The following is a 19,828-nucleotide window of genomic DNA, read 5'->3' on the forward strand; positions in this document are numbered from 1 at the left end:
TAATTATATTTCAAAGGCAAGCAGTTCTGTCTCATCCGGACTCTTGTAAAAAAAAAAGTGTGTTTATTTTCTCCCATCTGACACACCTTATAACTGCTCTTTCAAAAGCAGGCCAGATGAGTTTCCTTTTGTGTATTCTCCACACACAGCCCGTTCACGCCGTGGCTAGATGTCATGGTGACAGACTCCCTGTGTTCAAAGAGTGGCATTTTCAATCCGGCTGATTGTGGTGCACAACTCTGCTCCCATTAGGGCACGCTAAGGCCGAGCACCTTTGGCAATCCCAGCTGAGATACCCAAATGGGAACTTTGGAACCACCAGTCTGTGCAAGTCTACTGGGCTGCTGTTCCCCTGTTACTTACAAAATCAGGGTAATTTATCATTTTTTCTGAGCCAGGTGGCAGCAGGGTAACTTTCTGTCCATCTCGCCTCCCTCCCGCACAGACAGGCCCGGGAGGGCTGAGTGAGGATAACATAAGCCAGGCCATAAATTGCTATTTGTATTTTTTAAATATTTAATAAATCCTGCTGTACAGAGCATCCAGGTGCTTTCTGGCTTTTGCGTGCCCTTTAAATTATTTGAATAATATGCTTCCGCTGCAGAGTAGCCAGATTTTAAGACTCTCCCATGGCCGTGCTCAGAACCAGGAGACATTTTGGACTAGCTGCTTTTAAACATTTTTTTTATATTTGAGTTTGGAGTATTTTTATGGACTATTACACGTATGAATGGGGGGGGGGGGGGAATATAGGGTACAAATGAGTTACCTAAAGCAATCGCAGATAAGGGGATGGTGTTTAGTTGGTGCACTACATCCACTCTGCCACTCTATTATCTGCAAATGCTTTTAGGTAATCTGTGTGTGTGTGTGTGTGTGTGTGTGTGACATAAACACACGCTGTGAGGTTTCCTAGTACTTCTGGGGGGAAGGATTTTAACACAGTGATCACAGGCCTGGCCATTTCTCTGCGTTACTCTTTGAGATCTGAAAATCTGGAGCCCCACCCGAGTGTTTTGGGAGCAGGAGTGAAGAAATCTGTTTGAGAAGAAATCCCTGAAAATCTCATCAGTAAAGAAAAGAGCTGCTCTGAGAAGTTTCTCTTGAACGCGCCCATGTTTTCTTTTCTTTTCTTTTTCTTTGAGCTTCCAATTTCATATAAAAGTGACAGGAGAAAGTTGGAGTTTCCTTTCTTCTCTCTTGTGTTTTCTCTTCCCACCCCCCTTCCCTTTTTAGAGATTGGTGATAAGGAATTCTAACTACTTAATGAGATGGGAGAGGCCTCTCTCCATTGGAGTGGAGGACTCCAGGTGGCACTTTGACAGATTGGACAGGTAAAGCAAAAGAGCCCCACCTCCTGCTCCTTGCTGATAGTTGGGTATATAAGGGAAACTTAAATTATGCAGAGAAGCACACTCCGAGTCCTGTTATCTTCCAAGTAGAATCACATTTTTAGGGTCTCATAGGGGGTGGGGGGTATTTGTCAAAATCCTGGAGCCAGAAGAGAGGACAGCGGCATTGCTGAATCTGACTGCTAACATGTTGTACCTGGAAAACAATGCCCAGTCCCAGTATAGCGAGGTAAGGATTTTAGGGGGTTTGTTGGCAAACTTGTATTATCGCTTGGCCGCTACGGTGATCTTGGGGCTGGCTACGGAGCATGCATTTGATTTTGACTCTTCTTTCTCTAGCGAATGGCAGGCTTGCAGCTTGCAAGGCTAGGCGTGGGAATGAAAATGAAGTTTGTCCAGGCTTAAATTTGGGACAATAAACCCAGTAGTTCAGTGGGGGATTTATTATAAGCAAAATAACTTTTTTCCTGGCAAAGTAAGACAAAGCAGTAATGACCTATTGTATTGAATACACACACACACTTGTGTTCATGTGGCTGTATGAACAGTGCCTGTGTTGACTTAGTTCTGACTTATTCACTCTTCTTTGATTGCCAAAATTGACACTCACTGTGAAAAGTGGATAATGTTTAGGGAACAAACCTAAGTGCACTCTAAATATCCGAAGTTACCATTTAAAATCATAAATAAACAGAGGCTATCTGATGGGAAAACTTGCCAGAATCCTCACTGGTAACTGTCTTAACTTTGTACTCTTAAAATTTTCTCTTCCAGTTTACACAAATGAAACATTTACATGATGAATCTATGTAAACAATGTATGTAGTGAGGATGCATTTAATTGTCACCTATTGAGATATTTCGATTTGCATAAGCAAAGGCATTAGTGACATTTGGGCAGTTGATATAAGCATAAAAATAAAATCAGTTTAAATATTTAACTGATCCAGAGGGTGGAGGGGGCGAGTAATGCCACATACTGTGAGGCTTTGAGGAAGTTACCTGGGTTTGCAGCAATATTAGCTTACATTCCATAGGGGGAGAGCAGCTACGTTGACACTCATCAGAATGGGAAGGGAGGAAAAACCTCCGCGGAGGGTGTTTCAGATGAAAATGTTTGGCGCTGAGTGTCTCGGATATTAGACCTGCCGGCAGACAGAAGCTCAGTCATTTGGAAAAACAAAACAAAATCCAGTCTCAGAGCAGGGGTGATAGGCCAGGTGAGAGTTAAGGAAGAATGACAGTGTGTGCACTCGGGGGTTCACGCACTTGGTGTGTGCAAATACATAAGGCAAGAAAAGGCGACTTGGGAAACACATTGGATTCAGTTTACAAAGTCTTCAATGATGCTCTTTCTAATAGAGGATAAACATACAGTGCCTAATACATTCTTATTCATTTCCTCCACACATTAGATGACTGTCTGACCCATTGGATTATAATTTTGTGTTTCTTTCTAGGTTAATTATAAACTCTCGTTGCCTGTGCAGAGAGAACCTTTCCAAGATCATGTTTGCTTGGCATTGTTTGGGTCTTAACACTATCTGATCAACTTTCGCTGAATAGCAATGGTAGAGTTGCAGACTCCATACAGTTGACTTGCTGGGCTCGTCTGTCAGAAGCTATGCACTCGCTGTTCTTGAACAGTTTAAATGCTGTTCATCATAGCTGTGGTCATCACAGGGTTTTAAAGGCTTCAGCTGTTTTTAGCTTTGAGCATAAAGCAATGAATTTTTGTCCACTGAAATGTTCCATGTCGTGGGGAGTAAAAACAGATGACCATGGATTTTAAACAGTGGGTTCGTTCTTTCTCCAATAGAAAATAATAAATCCGTGTGAGATAATTGGGGCTTCATTATTATTGCTTAATTTTTAAAATTCAGTTTCTGTAGTGTACAACCCCCACATCTCTACATGATTTTTATAAAACTTTGAACTAGGCGCAATTTCCATTTAAAATGTAGGGAATTCGGGATGCTGGGTGATTCCTGGGGCGGGAGGGGAAGGAATCTGTAGGGACTGTTGAGATTTTAAGGAGCCAGGGGAGACTAGGTGGAGGAAAGCAAGGGGAATGCATATGGAAAACTAAACTGCCAGTAGTATTTTTGGCTAAAACTGGCCAACATTGTTTGAGGTTTATTTAAAAAAAAAAAGTCTTTAATTCATTTAAGGGGGGAGGGATAGCTCAGTGGTTTGAGCATTGGCCTGCTAAACCCAGGGTTGTGAGTTCAATCCTTGAGGGGGCCACTTGGTCCTGCTAGTGAAGGCAGAGGGCTGGACTCGATGACCTTTCAGGGTCCCTTCCAGTTCTGTGAGATAGACTATATGGAGATATACCTAACTGAGATTTTTTTTGTTCCATTGCGTCTTTGACATTTCTGTGATTAGGGGTGAGTCTTCCCCCTCCTTTTATTCTTTTTAAGGACATGGGGTTTGTCTCCCTGTCCCAAAATGTCTCATTACAACCCTTCTTCCACTCACTGTTGCCACACTTATTGCATGCGTACTGCCCAGTAGCTAACTACTGAACTACTTCTGCCTTCTGCCGAGCACAAGGGAGTTGGCAGTGTCTGCTGTATACTCCACTTTGCAGCTGGAGAGCTAACTGTTGCATAAGACGTAACGAAGGGCAGTGTTGTACAAAGACCATTGTAATGGCTGTTAATTGAAAGCATCACTTAATAAGACATGGGGTGCCTTGGAGCAATCCTTCCTATAAATGTTGTAAAAAGACCATCTGACTTCCCCCAAACAAGTGAAGGCTTGTTAGGAAATGTTGCGGAGGGGACAGGGGAAGGGACGGGACGAGCTGTTAAATGAGTGCGACCGGTCAGTGAATCATAACCATTTAAGTTGGGAAATGAAAATGAAATGAAGATGGGTCACAGCATCCATCTATTCTGGCATCTCCAGATCCATTGTGTTTTCATTCCTTGGAGCATGAGGAGGAGAGGGGTAGAAGTGGTTGTAACAGAGAAGTGAAGCAATGTTCATAATGCTGAAAGAGGGAGAAGAGAATCGTTCTATATATAACTGGAGAACAAATTGCAGTTTTAAGAAGTGGCTGGGCAAATGACATCTCTGCGAGTATGTAAAGAACACTAGTTGTATGCACTTCACAGAGGGGTGCCTCTCGAATGTCAAACTCTCTGCCCTGAGAGCCCATTTGCAAACTGTGTATGTAGCACAAAACAGATTAGCCCAAGTTTCAGGGTCCTTCCTGCTAGCGTTGTGGCTGTGGTGGCAGCAGGAGGTGATGATCGAGGAAGAAGAGGCCAGTTGTGCGGACCAATTTCCATAGTGGTGCAAAGCTCACGGTGCAGGTACCCTGGAAGACACTGAGCTGTTCGGTCAGTCGTTACTTTACTTGGTCAAAGCAAATTGAAGCGTTGCCACAAAAAAAATGTAGAGAAGGTGAAAATATCTTTGCAAAACTTTATATCGCGCTTTCATGTATATTCCCGAAGATTTTTCTGCCCTTTGGGGTTGTTCAAGGAAATATTTCACTTTATAATACGTGAGATCGCTTTCCTATAAGATCTTAGCTTAGTGTTTGGGCAGGAATGGGGAGCCAGACTCCCGACAGAAGCATTTCAAATGATCAAAGACTCCTGGTTTATGGCCTTCGTTGTGGCTAAACTAGTAATTTCCTTAGGTTTGAGAAATCAAATATATAAATAAACAAAACAACTGTCTGGAGACCGAATGCTATTAAGTGCTGTGTGTGATTCAGGGGTAGGGCTGCCTTTTCAAGAGGTTTCTCCTGCCCCCCAACTCCATCCCTCTGTGACTCTATCTGCTCCTAAAAGGCTATCTTTCGGGGTCCTGTCTGTAGCTAATAGTGGCTGGATGGGTCTCCAGAGCTAATGAGCTTCTAGGCCAGCTGGAGACATTGCTTTCGGGGAGCACAGGATGAGACAGTGACACTCTACCAGATGGTGATATGGGCTCACCCTTTGATCTAGAATGTCCTTTTTTCTAAAGTCTGTTCGCAGTGGGGTTAATTTGTGGTCGAGATTCTGGTATGCAGTAAAACATAGTCACGGCTGATATCCCATTGCCCTGGCTCTTAAATGTTCAGCCAAGACTGTGAGGAGAACCTCAAAAGAACAAAGCCCCAGGAGTTGTCTTGAGCTCTCTTCCTTAGCTATTTTCTTCAGGCTAGGTTTAAGACATAGTGGTTGCAGATATCAGTGCAGACGACAAAGACCTTTTTCTCCTGGTTCCTTGGCCCTTAGCCAAGCACTGCATGAACGGGGAAGGAAACTATCTTCAAAGGAAGCCACCTGGTCACTAACGCAGAAGATCCTTTATACTGGTGAGGCGCGGGAGGGAGGTATTGGTAAGAAACAACTTCGTCTGCACGGAGCGCTTTGTCATCTTGCTCTTTTTAGTTTTTTAAGGCTAGGTGCAAGGACCTGGTGCGTATTGTGCTACGGTGGGGTGGGGTGAGTTTTACTGCACGATGCCAACTACAATACGAGCCGTCTCCCCTGGCCTCTCAGCCACCTCTTTATAAAGCTGTCCCGCGAGTGGTTAATTTCTGATTTTGCTGGGCCGTAGCCCAAGATCTGAATTCTCTGCTTCTAAAGCGGGAGGGGGAGGTTTTTTTTAATTTTTTTTCCCCCTAAAATGTCCTGGGTGGATGAAATTTACTGGGACGGTCAATCCCTTAAGTGGCACTTTCACTAAGGTAGTACTAGGCATTGCCCTAATATGCCCAGCTATCAGCAGATCACCAGCAAGGGCAGGTTGTGTGGGGTGGTGACACATTTGGTGTCTGGGGATGGTTGTGCCTCCATTTACCCCCTCAGCCTGGTGTAATTGCATTGCTGGGACTAAAGACCCCCTCCCGGGGTCAGGCTGATAGTCCATGGCTGCAAAGCAGCTCCCGATATGTACACAGGAAACCCCTTGTGACCATGTCTTCTCTGGCTTGATCTGTCCATCTGCTCCAAACCGTGTGTTAGGCCCCCACAACCCTTATGAAGGCTGGGCATCTCTTTCCTATCCTATTAGGGGTTCATAAGTCCGGACAGAGTTACAGAGGCTTGTCCCTTGGTGCAGAGGAACAGAGGTCTCTCTAGGCACGAGGGGTGGGTAAGCCCTGTTCCCCCTGTAGATCTCCCTGGAAGGAGATCAAGCACTCCCTGCTCTTTCCCTGTCCCTCCCTACATTGGTCTGGGGGAACAGGACCTGCCATTTATATCCCGCTTCCCAGCAGACCTTGGGGCTAGTCACATGATCTGGGAGGAAACCAAGCACAGGTGAGAGCTGGATCTGGTTCCATCTTAAAGGTCCAGCCACCCTTTTACAGGGTCTGCTAGTTTGTTTGTTTTGTTGCTGCCGTGCTCAAGGGACCTTGGTCCATGGCAGAGGTGCTGTGTGCCACCAGGGTACAGGTAAAAGTAGTGGCTCCTCATGCCCTACTCTACCCCATCTTCTAAATAAGGGATGAGGTTGTTGAATTAGCTCCAGTGCATGCCGAAGATGGGATTTTGGGCATAGATGGCCCAATGCTCTGTCACAAGTGGTGATGTCTGCAGTGTAAAATGCGGTCTTTCACAGCAATAAGCTAACTTACGTACGTGTCACAGAGATGCAGGTAGAAAGAAGGAACTTGAGCATTTTCACTTTAATGTATGAAAATGAAACACAACAGTGTTTTGGCCTTCTGGGCTTTTTTAATATTAACACTAACTTGTGAGTTTGCACAAACAAGTGAACATAAGAACGGCCACACTGGGTCAGGCCAATGGTCCATCTAGCCCAGTATCCTGTCTGCTGACAGTGGCCAATGCCAAGTGCCCCAGAGGGAATAAACAGAACAGGCGATCACCAAGTGATCCATCCCCTGTTGCCCATTCCCGCATAGTAACACCACATAGCTTTCAAAAAATCGTTTGTGTGCAGAGCTGCTGTCTCTGGAATGTTATACGGTGACACATGCCAACATGTAGAAGATCCGAATAAAATTTTTGCTTTTCTTTAAAATTCTGTTAGCGCCATTCTAGGAACAATGAGAAAATGGGAGCAGGGAGCCCAAAAGTGTGTCAGGGAACTGGAAGATCTTTTGAATTGTTGGCAAAGTGGCAGCTTGCTTCAACAAGCAATGAACATTGAAATGCCGTATTGCAAAAGGCTGTAAAAAGGCTCCTCCAAAAATGGGAAAAGGGGCTGTCCTCGCTGTAGAAACTTAGCATTTTATTGAATGGGATAAACTCCCAATTGACTTCAGTCTTTTGCTGGCAAGAAGGTGAGTGAGAAGTTATGCAAATTCACTCCAGCTTGGGGCGAGTTGAAATCATCCGAAGTTTAGAAATTTTGACCAAAAACTGGCGAGGATTCTTCATGGCAAAAACCATTGCCATTTCAGCTGCCTCTATTCTAGAGCCAGCGATTATTTTCATCCGGTCGGATTGGATGGTTTCCATCCTCCACATCCTTTTGCCATCCCCTGCAATCTCAGATTCCATGGAGACAAGCCCAGATACGTTGTCATGGAACTTCTTTAGGAGTGTTTCATTTTTTTTTATTTTACTTTTGTCTTCTGTTTTAAGTCTAATAAAGTAACGGTCTTAAGCCAAGCGAAATTGCTTCCCCCTCTTCCCCGCCCCAGTATAGAGAAACAACAAAAGCAAGTATTGTCTATTGCACGTCTCTGTTTTCACACATGCCTTTTTTGCGGCAGCTCTCAGATTATGTTTACTTGGGGTTTTGGCTCTGATTACTATTATATTGTATAGGGGAAAACCAGCAACGCTAGGGTATCTGGAGGAAATGGACCTGCAAGAAGAAAGTGGTGGATGTAGATTGAATAAATATCTTATGTAAGCCATGTACTCTGACTTGTCATGTCTGTATTACTTCAATTATACTAAAGATGCAATTATATTTCATTACTGTGATGGATTAAGTGGAGCGGTGTTGTGTTGCTCAAGGGCAAATCTTACCTTTTTATTTACAAAACATTCCCACTAAAATTCTGGAAATGCTTCAGAAGGAAGCTCTCCCGCTGATGGATTTGTCTGAAGTCGCAAATAGAGGCCGTTAAACCCACTATTCTTCTGGCACCCACCCCCAGCACCTTGGTTGGAATGTGCAGACCCTGCAATGAAATGCGCGACAGCTTGTCAACAGAGATTGTGTGAATCATCCAACAGGAGAGTAGCTGGTGATAATGCTCAAGTTCATCTTCGAGGGTCAAAGCAAAGAGAGAAGCTCTTTATTTACCCAGCTCACCCTGGAATTAGCAATTTGTCGCTTTTGTTAATCAGAATCTAAATGGGGAAAAAGCACTATTCGGTGTGAATGTGGCAGTTCAAGTATTTTCTGAACTATAAACTGTCCAAAAACAGATCGATGTGTTTTGCATACGCTGCCATTACTGTGTTCCCATCTTAGCTCTGTCTTCTGTGTATTTTCCTCTGGCTGTTGTTCACCGAGGTTGCTCTCTTCAGAGTGACACAAGCTCAGCCATGTTTAGACATGTGGGTGGGTCTCTCTGGCTGAATAAACCTGCTGCTTTTGAAAACATTTCCTGTTTTGTTTTGGTTTCTTTAGTTATATTATTAAAGGATTTCTGAGAAATCTTCAAGTCGTTGGTCTCCCAAGCATGGCTTCCCATCATCCTTTTTTTTTATTGAGCTGCAGTGAGATATTGCAGCTATGGGAGGGATTATGTAGCAGTTTTACAATAGGACAAACCGCATGGTGAGATTCTAATAAACAGGTAAAGTATGCGGAGTGCATTGTGGTGAACCTGACTTTGCCGTTTCCTCTTTGTCCCTTTCAGCTAAATCACAATGTGATCTCTAAAGGATATGCCAGTTTCTACATCGGGTCATAAAGAGGGAGTAAGTTTCTTTTATAAAAAAAAAAAAAAAAAATAGTCACACTTTCCAATTTTGCCTCCATATTTGCTTTTCACACAAGTTACTGCAAATACAGAGGTGATGTGATTTAAGTCAGCTTAAGGGCTATTGCTGCGAAGCAATGATGATCAAACAGGGAGCTGTTGTTTAGGCTAGGAATCGCAGGGAAAGTTCTCCGTTTCTTGCTGCTGGCAAGGTAAACTTTAGGCTTCTGTAACGAGATCTGGAGTCTAAGGCCATCTGCTTTTTTCCCTTCAGTTAATTTTATGTCCTAATCAACATGTGCTGGATTTTTGTTTTTTGTCTTTAAACGTGTGTGTGTGTGTGTGTGTGTTGCTCCCCAGAACTGCTGTTCCTGGAATCAACCCCTGCAAACACTCTTGGGCTTTCCCAACAGTGGCATAGATCTGAATCTCCCACCACTGCAACTTCGCCAGGGGAGCAGTGATGTAGGCAGGACAGAGGTGATGCTGATGCACCGGTGGGAGCGCTAGGATTGGCAGGCTGAAGTGTGATGCGTTTGGCACATTTCTGAGCTTCTGCTCAAACGTCACTTCTGTTTCACTTGGAAATGGGCCCGGGCGGCAAGGCTGGAGTGAGCTCAGTCCTAGGGTCTCGGAGGAGGCTATTACAGATGTAGGGGCCAGTTCTGGAGACCTGATGAAACTGGAGAGGGTTCTAGCTTCCTCAGGCCTTATATTGGCTCGGGGCAGGGAGAGATGGAGGTCAAGTGTCTTTCCAAGGGGGAAAGTTTAGGAGGGGAGGTGAAATAGTTCATGGTGGAGTGCTGTGTGCGGAGGAAAGGGATGGATTGTGTCTTGGTGGGTACAAGCCTCTCTTAGTTTTAATCCACATCTAGGAAGCATTGCAAAAAGTTCCGAGGGTCCCTCTGAGCAGAGTGGGTGGGGTAGGGAGCTGCAGACTGTACTTCTCAGAGCCCTGCCCAGTGTACGGGTATATGATGGCTGCAGGGGGGAATTGCTGTAAATTGATAACATCGGCATTGAATGCTTCAGGAGCATGTGTGTGCTGAATGTAATAGCTAGAGAGAGTTTTGCGTGCGGTGTATCACTATGTACACTGTAAATTCTAGTTTGTTCTGCTCCCATTAACATGTTCAAGTCAGTTTGTATTTAAAAAGTGAACTGATCTCTTTGCCATGTTGTCAGCTTAACAATGGCTGTCTTTGAAAACTGAGTAGTGATTTTTGGGTCTCCAACTTGAGAGGCTGTTTTAAGGGCCTGATTTTTCACAAAATACTGAGCAACTGCTGATTAACCATCAGACCCCTTGACCACCCTAAGGTGGGCACCCAAAATCAGTGATCACTGTAGAGAATCTCATCCCTCGTTTTTTCACCACCATACAACTAGCTTGCTGTACTGCACTTCATGCGGTGTATGAAAATAGTTTGGTCAGTTTCACTAGCCATCATACAAATAAAAGTAAGTAGACTGAGTGGTTTTCTTTGGTAGCAGATGAATGTGAAATAATTTTGTAAGGAGTCTCCTCTTGAGGAAATATACTGGTTAGGTGTGATCTCTAAAGCATTACTCACTTCCACTAGAGTGACAAGGTCTAATCCAGCCCCACAAACGCTAGTTCACATGAAGGAAGCCACTTAAAAAAACACACACATGCACGCAAAAAACTAACCCATTGAGATCGTCCTGATAGTTTGCTCTGTTCAAGATTCTGGTGAAAATGTGACCATTTAAAATAAAGGGACACAGGCGAACATGGTACAGGTTGAAATTTCCTGAATAATGCATATACAATTGCTCATGCAAAACTACACAAAAGTGGTTTGCGTGCACAGTTACTATAGATGCACGGAGTTATGGTAATTTCAGGTGCAAATGACCACTTGGTACCTTGGGCAAGTGTTTACTGCAATTGTATTCATACAATTATGAAAATTTGTGCTGTGTATTTGAATGCTAAATAGTCTTCTCTGTTTTACAAATAATACTAGAGATTATGCATGGGTTTTAATTTTGGGCGATAAAAGTGTGTGTGTGTGGCCAAAAACTTTTCATCTGGGTATCTACGTTTAGGCTTCTCCAGTTGCTTTAGGCAACAGCAATTCACATTTTTGCCTTTTTTAAAGTGGTCCTGAGTTCATGTACCTCATTGTACTCTTTGGGTTGCAAACATTAAACGGGAATATTTAGTTTAATGTCCATTGGAATTTTTAAAACAATAAATGAAAATCCTGGCAGATTTCTGCTGTTCAGTTTCTAAAAGGCTGGTTTTATCAAACTTTAAATTTAGGTCCAGATTTGGCCTGCTGACATCCATGTAACCTTGGAAGAGGCTTCAGTGCGCCTGACCAAGAAAAACAATGCTTGTAGGCCCCTAACTTCAACTGGCCACAGCAAATGTGTCCTCAGAACCCTGCTTGTTTCTCTCACCAGCAGAAGTTGGTCCCATGAAAGATATTCCTTCACCCATCTTGTTCTTCAAAACCCAACATTTTGGGAAGACTGAGTAGCACCCAACTACTGTGACAGTGGGGGAATCATTTTAAAATGTGGCCAATTACAACTCGTTTTTATCCCTATGAGATAAGTTGAGCAAGTGGGGTGAACTCTACTAGTATGGACTAGCGTTTTGCCTTTTAAGGCCTTGTTCTCTATGCTCAGGAAATAACCAGCCGTCAAGAGTGGATATGCCCTGCCTTCTTACTCAGTTTTGAAAATATCTTGGCGGATGATGGAGCCAGGGCCAAGCCATTTTAACATTCTGTCCAGATCTTTGGGGTCTCGCACACTTTCTGTAACAACCCTTGTTGGTCCGGAGGGCCAGCCTGAACAGTTGGCCAGTTACACTAGTAGGTGTGGTGTTCTCTTCGATTTAATCAATAGACGTTCACATTAGATTGTAATACTTTTTCCTTCCTTGCGGTGGGTAATTTTAAGTTGATCTGTTCTGTGTATCCTTCTGTAAATTGCCTTAGAAGCTAGTCTTCCTGAGTGTTGTCTGTGTTTGCATCATGGTTCAGTGTTTAAAACAAAACGTATTCTTTGTTCAAATGCAGCCCATCCAACTAAACTACCTGTTTCTGATTCAAATATTAGCGGACTGGAAATTCTAGAGCTTCACTGTGACCCATTTTGTATTTGTGTTTAAAGCGAATGGATTCTGGTTTAACCTAATATAATTGAGCCAAGATGCACTAGATTATAGATGAGTTTGTGAGCCAATTGTAATGCATGGTGCTATTACTGACCCTACTCCACTGTTGTCCTTGTGCCCCTTGGCCATGTTTTTTATGGCTACATCTACTACCTTTCTGTATGGATGAGACACAGACAGCCTGTCAGGCCTGACTAGTAATGTTCTCTCAACTTCATAAAATGACTGATTTTTTTTTTTTTTAAATTAATATGGAGCTATACCTATCTCATAGAACTGGAAGGGACCCTGAAAGGTCATCGAGTCCAGCCTCCTGCCTTCACTAGCAGGGCCAAGTACTGATTTTGCCCCAGATCCCTAAGTGGCCCCCTCAAGGATTGAACTCACAACCCTGGGTTGAGCAGGCCAATGCTCAAACCACTGAGCTATATGGTTACAGTCTATTTGAAAAAAAGAGTTCAAGAAATTAGGCAATTGTAATCAACTGTAGTAATTTTCCAGTCCATTCTGTCTCTCACTCAAATTTTGACAGAGTTCAATCAATTCCTCTTCTATTCAAATAACTTTTTCCATTGAAGAGAGGTTTTTTTTTCTCCTGTCCAAACTTTTTGTCACTAGAAATTTTAGGCCGAGTTTTTCTAATATCAAACCATGATTTATGTTGCAGTTCTCTTGGTTGGCATTCGGCTGGCAAACCAGCCCCCAAACCATGATCATTGAAACCCAGCAGCCTGTCTTTATTTTACCCCCGTTTTGAGATCTTAGTATTCAGTTATGGCTAGATCTGTTTGTGGGGTTTTTTGGTTTTTGTTTTTGTTTTTGCTTTTTAAAGTGAAAAACTGTCTCTACTTCTTGTCTCTTTGAATATCTATTTACTGACATTCTGTTGTCCAGCTGGTAATGTGAGAGCTTTAGAAGCGTCTGGCCTGCATTTCAGTTTCATTACCTTGTCTGAAGTCTGCTGGTGTTGAGGGATATTAGTTGGTCTGCTTTAAAACTGTGGAACCTGATGCTTTGGAAGATTTAGTATCCTGAGTACTTGTGTGAAGTATGTAGGAGTAGCAAAGTGACTTATAACTTAGGTTCACTTTGTTTTTCTACTATTTATTTTTAAAATGTAAATGGATTGTTGTTTTAATGTGTGTGTGGCTTAGCATGAAGGGGTGCAGCAGACAAGATGCAATGCTTTTAAAAATAAGTGGCCTGCATTTGGGTGTGTCTGTTTTGGGGGGGACAAGGGGTACCCTGATGAAACCACCTTTCTAGATGATTTTTCAGAAGCCAAATGCTTAGCTCTTTCTGCCCAAGGAAGCTCCTTTTCAAGGACCAAGAACCTACTTAAATAATCTATTTTGTGCAGCACTCTTTCATTATCAGAGTGTAATGTTTTATTCTTTTAAAGGCTTTCACTAGTGCCTTACTGTTTTTCTGTGGTGATTACTGAAAATATATGATCTGTATAACGATATAAATGATCTATCTAATTCTGGAGATAATGTAATCTATACCCTAACATGGGCCACACTGTCAGGTTTGATAATCCTGGTTTTAGACTAGCTCTGTTATGTGAACCTGAGGCAGGTGGTAGAAGACCAAAAATGAAAAGCATTTCTCCCTTGGGCTGTGCTGGGTTAGATGGCACCTCGCTGCTGTCTGGCTGGCTGAAAAATGTTTGCAGAGTTCAACTGGATAAGTGTTAACCGTGGTGCAAAACTTAACTTGAGCTAAAAAGGAAAATGAACTAAAGCCCCAAAGAACTATGATCTTCAGTGTCAGGTGTTGACTTGGATCCCCTTGGAAAATCGTACCATGGGGTGCTTTCTCTTAGACCCCAGTTATACAAACATGTACATATGTTTACTCACATGAGTAGCCCTGTCAAACTACTCATGTGCATAAAGTTAGAACCATGCATAAGTACTTGAAGGATCAGGACTTTCAATTTGTTTGGCTTGGATTAATCAAAAGGCTGTGCGGGAATTTTAAAACGCAAACCAAATGCTATCTCCTCCCCCCCCCCCCCCCACCCCACTCCCCTGCTTTCAAAGTGGAACAGATGGTTCTAGAGAGATGATCAAACTTGTATATTTTAAAAAAGCCTTTCATGAATACTATGGTAAGTTTACATAAAGAATATTCTCTTCTGTAAATATACCAGTGTAACAGGAGTGCTGTTTACTCATAAAAATTTTAAAATACAAACGAGTGCCTACTCACTCAATGAATCTGGTCCACTATCTCTAAAACCTCCGCAGCTACACCTCAAGTCTTTGGTGTTGAAGTGTGCCAGAATTCTGGTTGGGAATCTTTATCATACCTGAACAATGGTAGCAAAATATACTTTCGTTAGTTGATAAGCAGGCAGATAACAGTGTTTTTATGTATCTTAGTTTCAGATATTGGTGTCATTTCCCAATTGTATTTTGGCAGATTTTGTAACTGAACTAAAGGAAGAGCTCTTTATTTTAGTTAGGCAAAATTTTGTTTGCCAGGATAAACTCATGAGAAGTCTAGGTACCCCCTACCACATATATGTACTAATAAGTGAGCATGTGCAATCCAGATAATGTTGCACTATTTTGCAAAATGTTGTTCATATGACTGACACACTGTACCTCAAAATAGCATCCTGTAACCCCCATATTAATCGTTCATATATGGTTGTGATGTTTCATACAAAGCGTGCCACAAAAGGTCGTGATCTGCTGAAACCCGTTGTCCTGTCCAAATATGTACGCAATTAGTGTGCATGAGGTTATGAGATTTTGCTTTGTGGTTGTTATTGAAATATGTGATAAGTTTGAGATTCTCTACTGCTAGGTGATAAACCACTTTATAGGAGGGTGTTAAATGGCCATTAATCAATAGGGGAGTTTTAATCAAGGGGTTTACAACTCAATGATAATTGGGCAAGCACCACACAATGGGGACGGCTTAACTCTATGATTCTGTTGCACCAGAAGAAATTAGGTTTTTACCCACGAAAGCTTATGCCCAAATAAATCTGTTAGTCTTTAAGGTGCCACCAGACTCCTTGTTGTTTTTGTAGATACAGACTAACACGGCTACCCCCTGATACTTGTTGCACCAGATCACACCGGGGGGTTGCTCAACCCTGTGACTCAGTAAAGCCCACCAGGACATGTCTGGGCACGTGTTGTCCAGGCACATGGACTGAGGTTATAAAATAAGGGACAGTGGCATCATGCCTTGGCCTTTCTCTTCCCCCACCTACGCTGAAAGCAACAAGAACACCGAGAAGAAAAGACTTCAACTGAAGAGACTGGTCTGTGCTTAAGGGAGAAGCCTGTGTATTAAGAACTGTAACATCCAGTGGGGTGAGAAAATTGCTTGATCTCAATACTGCCTAGTGTAATAAGGTTTGAGATTTAGGCAGAGCGCTTACCTTTTCTTTGGTAGCTATTTCTGGACCTTTTGTGCCTACCACTTATAATCACTTAAAATCTCTCTCTCTGTGTAGTTAATAAACCGGTTTTATATTTTACCTAAAACTGTGTTTTGATTGAAGTGCTTGGGAAATCTGCTCAGGTTACAAAGGCTGGTGTGTGTCCCCTCTGCACATGGAGGGAGGGGCGGACTGGGTAATAAACTTACCCTGATCAGGCTTCTGACCAGGGCAAGACGGTACAGCTCTGGGGTGCAAGGCAGGGGAGCTGGGGAGAACTGGCTGGTGCCTTTCTCTGTGTGATTTGTGAGTGGCTCGGGGAGCATTCATGAAATCTAGCTGGGTGTGGGGCTCCACACGCTGTTGTGCTGAGTGATCACAGCACCTGGAGGGGTTTGCTGCTTGTCATTAGCAAAGCATTGTGAGAGACAGCCCAGGCTGGAGAATTAAGGGAGCACAATGGTACCCAGTTCCAGGTTGTACCCCGGGGATCCCATCACAATGGCATGGCCTCAGCTTAAGGCTAAAAGATTTTTTTTCCCCTTTATGAACTTTATTTTTAATATAACAATTGTTATTTGTATTACTGAGGTTGGAGCCCCATCATGCGAGGCGCTGTACATGCAGAGTAAGAGACCATTCCTACTCCCAAGAGATTATCATCTAAATAGAAAGAGAAGGATCACTGTGCCCATTTTACATGTGGGGAACTGAGGTACAGAGAGGCTAAGTGACTTGCCCAGTGTCACACAAGAAGTCTATGGTGGAGCACAAACTTGAATCCAGGTTTCTAGAGTCCTAACCACTGGGCTGTCGTCCTTCTAGCTAGAGGTGATGGAAGTGATGTATGTTACACTGAAGGAGCATAATCCACTTTCATGGTAGTTCTATACCATTTTCAAAGTCTTAGGGCTGGTCTATACTGGGGGGGGGGGGGCCGAAATAAGATACGCAACTTCAGCTATGCTATTCATGTAGCTGAAGTCGAAGTATCCTAGTTCGACTTACCTGGCCGTCCTCATGGCGGCAAGTCGACCGCCGTGGCTCCTCCGTCGACTCCGCTTACTCCTCCTGCTGAGGTGGAGTATGGGCGTCGATTCGGGGATCAATTTATTGCGTCTAGATGAGACGCGATAAATCGATCCCCGATAGATTGATTGGCAGGTAGTGTAGACGTGGCCTTAGTCTGATTCAAATTGAAATCCCTCCATCCAGCTAGATATTGGTGGAAACAGAGGCCAGTGACACAAGCCAAGTGGTGTAAGGTTATTCCTTCTTGTCATCTCCGTTACATACTCAATGTCCGTTTGAACCATGGTTCCAGTATAGGGCTGTGGGTGGGGTCTTCTGTGTCCTGATGCATTTTTTTAGTACTTGCACAAGTAATAAATGTGCTATTTGTAATATTGTATTAGTTTTGTCCTCTGACAAACTGATAAAGCTGCCTGTCTCTCATTCAGCAGGAGCTCTATTAATGTTCATAGTAGAGCATCTTCTGTAAACCAGAGTACTTTAAAGCCCGTTCTCTCCCTGGTCCCCAAAAAACTAATCCCAATCGTAGGACACTTCAGGAATGTGTGAATTTAAATCTTGCTTGAAGCTGTCACATCTGGAAGACCTGGCATCTGGATAGTTATAACGAGCCTTAGAAACTATTTAAATAGCAACTGAATAAAGGTCTGTTGTTGAAGAGGCATTTGAAATTCCACAATACATTCCTTCTTCAGAGTGAAAACACCAGTGCCAATTTGCTTGCCATTAGTCCTGGAATTACTGGCCCTGGTGCTTTATCTCCACTGTGGCTCAGGACTCTGTGTTGCCTGGAGTTTCTTGGCCAGTAATACTAGTTGTGGTGGTTTGAGTAAAATACTGATCTGAGTACTGATCTGTACTGAAACAAGCCTTCTAAGAAGCAAGGTTGTCTTATGGCCAATAGTGTGGATAGAGGTTAGTATTCTGCCTGGTCTCTGGAGTTTCCTGCCGTGTTCTCAGTCTGGCCCATTTCTGCAATTAGATTGGGCACCAAGGACGACACCTTTTTGAAGGTTTTCCCGGTGGCCGGGGAATGTTTGAACCACATATAATTTCTTGATCTATTGGTGAGAGGCAGGATGTCTCCGTGGCAAGGAGCTCTTTTTCAGGTCTGCATTTCCAGGGTGGGGCGGGGAGTAGCTCTGCTTAACATTCTAGTGGTAAAGCAATATAGGGGGAGAAATTATTTCCACCATACTGCCGCTCACCCTATCCCCTATCGTGTGCTGTTGCTGTCAGATGTAAAGAGATCCATTGTACTTCCCTAAAAACTGGCGGTGTTCTAAAGTTACAGAGTAGCTTTTTGGCAGAGGTGATACAGGCGCTGACAAAGACGAAGGTGAAAATGGTCCACTCTTCCATTCATTTATCAAAGCATTCGCAATTTCCACTGGGAAGAGAAGTAATAACTGGGCTACCGCTGGGGCTGGGCTGCAGACATTTTTTATCATGGACGTTCTCCTGAAAAGTTTTGTTCTCTTGTGCGATTTCACACAAGCCTCTATATCTGAGCTCTGTTCAAGTTGGCTGATCTTTGACTATTAGAAGTGTTTGCACATTGAATCTAAAAGCTGTCTTCATTCTAAAAATGTGCTGATTGTTACTTAAGGCACCTCAAAAACTGCCTCACTTTTTTTTTGTTTTTTGTTACACTGCTTATTTTGGAAGTTTTTAAGAGGTTTACAAGTCTTTGCCATGTAAATATCAGACACAATGCAATAATATTTCAACAGTGGGCTTTCATTTAGTGAAATGTTACCATATTAGAATGAGCATCTTTACCCTCCCCTGACATGTTGGAAAACTGCCTCATTTTTACTGGGGTGGTGGGAGGGAGGAAGCATTATTCTTGCACAGAAATTAAGTGACCCTAATCAGAAGTACTTGTGGCACCTTAGAGACTTACAAATTTATTTGAGCATAAGCTTTCGTGGGCTATAGCCCACTTCATCAGATGCATAGACTGGTACATACAGTATGAAGATATATATGCATACAGAGAACATGAAAAGGTGGGAGTTGCCATACCAACTCTAAGAGGTTAATTAATTAAGATGCGCTATCACCAGCAGGAGGAAAAAAAACTTTTGTAGTGATAATCAAGATGGCCCATTTCAGAGAGTTGACAAGAAGGTGTGAGGATACTTAACATGGGGAAATAGATTCAATTTGTGTAATGAAGTGGGCTGTAGCCCACGAAAGCTTATGCTCAAATAAATTTGTTAGTCTCTATGGTGCCACAAGTACTCCTCATTCTTTTTGCTGATACAGACTAACACGGCTGCTACTCTGAAACCTTACCCTAATCAGTGCACCTAGTGTTTTGAATGCCTCCTAGTGGTGGTACTTATTATAGTACTACTTAGTAAAGGAAATGCCTTTTGGACCATACTGCCCAGAATCTCTAACCGGAAGTTGGGTTTTTCTGTGTTTGAAGATGGGAAAGATTATATGTCATGATTTAATAATGATACATTTTTACAAATTGTTTTTTGAATTCAGTGATACCGTCATTTAAAACTTATGTAACAGTGTTGCTAGCCCAGACATAACAGCATTGTCTAAGTGCAGGAGAACCTTGAAATGAAACTGAATATAAACAGGAAATGAAAGTGACCAATCTAAATACACTGTGCCTAAGTGAAGTGCAAAAATCAGTAGATTAGGTGGTGAAATCTGAAGTGTTAATAGTAAGTCAGGAATTTAAAAAGAGGGGAAGGACCTACAAACAATTTGAACCTGAGCCTTTTTGAGAACACAGATGCTAAAAATGTGATGCCTCAAACTTGACAAGTTAGTCTTTGAACTTTTTGTCACTTTCTTTCCTCTTTCTACATGAACAACATTCTTACTCCTGTTAGCGAGAAATGGGCATGTGGATCAATGGCAAAACTGGGCCCTGATCCTTGAAAGCTTTGAGCATGTGCTTTGCTTTTCACACCTTGAGTCGTCTCATTGATTTCAACTTGTGCATGATTTCAACTTCTTCACTGGGTCCGGGCCTTAAAGATTGTATCTAAATTCTA

The 19,828-nt window shown here is 42.9% G+C and overlaps 1 protein-coding gene across 5 annotated transcripts in view; it reads left to right on the top strand.

Moving 5' to 3' along the window:
- Positions 1-19,828, top strand: part of TP63 (tumor protein p63) — a 108,814-nt gene that overhangs the window by 21,281 nt on the left and 67,705 nt on the right. The window contains exon 1 of one of the 5 annotated variants that reach the window (XM_054040699.1): positions 1,434-1,581. The exons of the other annotated variants lie outside the window; for them this stretch is intronic. Within the exon in view, the coding sequence (XP_053896674.1) occupies positions 1,540-1,581 (42 nt within the window). The 5' untranslated portion in view covers positions 1,434-1,539. Of the gene's footprint in view, positions 1-1,433; positions 1,582-19,828 lie in introns of those variants that run through there. 5 annotated transcript variants of the gene reach the window in all.

Source organism: Malaclemys terrapin, chromosome 9 (genome assembly GCF_027887155.1).
Source record: "Malaclemys terrapin pileata isolate rMalTer1 chromosome 9, rMalTer1.hap1, whole genome shotgun sequence".
Taxonomy (NCBI): Eukaryota; Metazoa; Chordata; order Testudines; family Emydidae; genus Malaclemys; species Malaclemys terrapin.